Below are 2,068 nucleotides of genomic sequence, written 5' to 3' on the forward strand. Positions count from 1 at the left end.
GATATATTTGTCCAAAAATCTGTGATAGAAGTACCTTTGGGTAAACTACGTTTAATCTAAAGTTTATGATAGCTTCTGGCTTGCTCTGAATGCTTTTCAAAACAAAAGAAAATATATATTAGGGAGTTTTCATAAATGACAGTGGTCTTACTTTGCCAACAAGAGCAGGAATGTTCATTGAATTTGTTGCAAATCCCATGCCATATGTCATAGCAGCTTCTACTCCCAAGAACTTTGCTACAAGTTTCTCTAGTTCTTCATGCTTGTCCAGGTTTCCTGTATGAAGAAGTTAAAGTCAATATGACAAAATCCTGAAGAATTACTCATACTTTATAAAAATAAATCACAGTCTATGTGTTACGACCTTTTCAGACTAAGATCTGTGAAGGAGTCAGTATCATGAAGAGTGATGGCTCATAAAGAACACAACAGTTGAATAAATTTGGATTTAGTACCTGCAGTGGAATTGCTGCAAAGAAAGTTGCCAATAATTTCTCTCATTCTTGTTTGTGCATGCCAATTCCAGGGTAGACCTTAAGAAGCCTAGCAAAATCTGTTTTTATACTTTTTGAAGTCAGCTGCTATGTAAAACAGTCTAACTGGCCTACTATAAAGAGAGAACATGTGGAGAGAGAGGGGCTCTGGGCTCTGGAGGATAAGAGACTATGGAAAGAGGGGAGAGAGAGAAGTTAGGGGAGATGTCTACCCAGCCCTTGGCCCCACCACCCAGCTGAGGTGTAGGACACTTGAGTTAAGCCCTCTTGGATACTCTATCCTCAGTAATAATGGCCCACCCAATACCACATGGAGCTAAGATAGCAGAATCAACTAATTATCTGTTGTTGTTTTAAACCACTAAGTTTTGGGATGGTTTGTTATGCAGCAAAAGACAGGTAAAAAGCACATTCCCTTGCTTTGACCTGACTGGTAAATTTGTACTATAATTTTACATTGGCATTTAAATCCTTTAGGACTAGACGACACGCCAGAGAAAAAAGATGCTGAGAAAGAAGAATGCTGAACTTGGATGCTTAAGTTTATGCCTTAAGGCTAATCAAATCACTTAGAACCTCTCTGAGCCTGTTTCTTATCTGCTAAATACCAACAATAATTTTCTTATCTGCCTCATGACACTGTTGTGAAGATCAAAAAAGATACCATGTTCAAGCACTTTATAAAATATAAAGCACCATAAAGATATAAGGTATGCTTACTATATGTTGTCACTGCACAATATTCCCCTAACTACATCATTAGATGAAATGGTCTGTGATTTCTGAAGTATTAGTTAGCTAGAGTCTGTTTTAAAGATGAGGGGATTAAAATGTTCTGCTCCTGTTTTCCTGTTGAAAATCATAACAAAACTGGAAGAACAAGAAATAAAAGCACAAAATTCCATTTTTATTAATTAGTAGATACTTGCAATCCTAAACACAACTAATGAAAATGGAAAACATCTAGAAGGATGGTGTTATGGGTTGAATTGTGGCCCACCAAAAAAAATTCTGAAGTAACCCCAACACCTCAAAATGTAACATTTGGAAACTGGGTCTTTACAGAGATAATCAAGTTAAAATTAGCTTATTAGGAAGGTGCTAACATCCTTATAAAAAGGAGAAATTTGGACACAGAGATAGACATACATAGAGGGAGTACCAAGGACAACAATGTTCAACACACAGGAACATAGCTGTGTGACTGGAGTGCTGCATCTACGAGCCAAGGAATGCCAAGGATTGCTGGCAAAACAGAAGCTAGGAAAGATTCTCTGCTAGAGCTGTCAGAGAGAACGTGGCCCTGCTGACACCTTGACCCCATACTTCCAGCCTCCATTATTATGAGACTATAAATTTTTATTGTTTTAAGTCACCTAGTTTCTTCTTTTCTTTTTTTTTTTTTTTTTGAGACAGTCTCACTCTGTTGCCCAGGCTAGAGTGCTCTGGTGCCAGCCTAGCTCACAGCAACCTCAAACTCCTGGGCTCAAGCGATCCCCCTCCTGCCTCAGCCTCCTGAGTAGCTGGGACTACAGGTGCTCACCACCACGCCTGGCTAATATTTTCTATTTTTA

The 2,068-nt window shown here is 38.6% G+C and overlaps 1 protein-coding gene across 1 annotated transcript in view; it reads right to left on the reverse strand.

The window, feature by feature from the left end:
- SPTLC2 (serine palmitoyltransferase, long chain base subunit 2) overlaps nucleotides 1-2,068 on the reverse strand; it is a 110,821-nt gene that overhangs the window by 58,710 nt on the left and 50,043 nt on the right. Inside the window, exon 5 of the mRNA XM_012656060.1 lies at nucleotides 152-276. Within this exon, the coding sequence (XP_012511514.1) occupies nucleotides 152-276 (125 nt within the window). The remainder of the gene's footprint in view (nucleotides 1-151; nucleotides 277-2,068) is intronic.

Source organism: Propithecus coquereli, unplaced genomic scaffold (genome assembly GCF_000956105.1).
Source record: "Propithecus coquereli isolate 6110/MARCELLA unplaced genomic scaffold, Pcoq_1.0 Scaffold5, whole genome shotgun sequence".
Classification (NCBI taxonomy): Eukaryota; Metazoa; Chordata; class Mammalia; order Primates; family Indriidae; genus Propithecus; species Propithecus coquereli.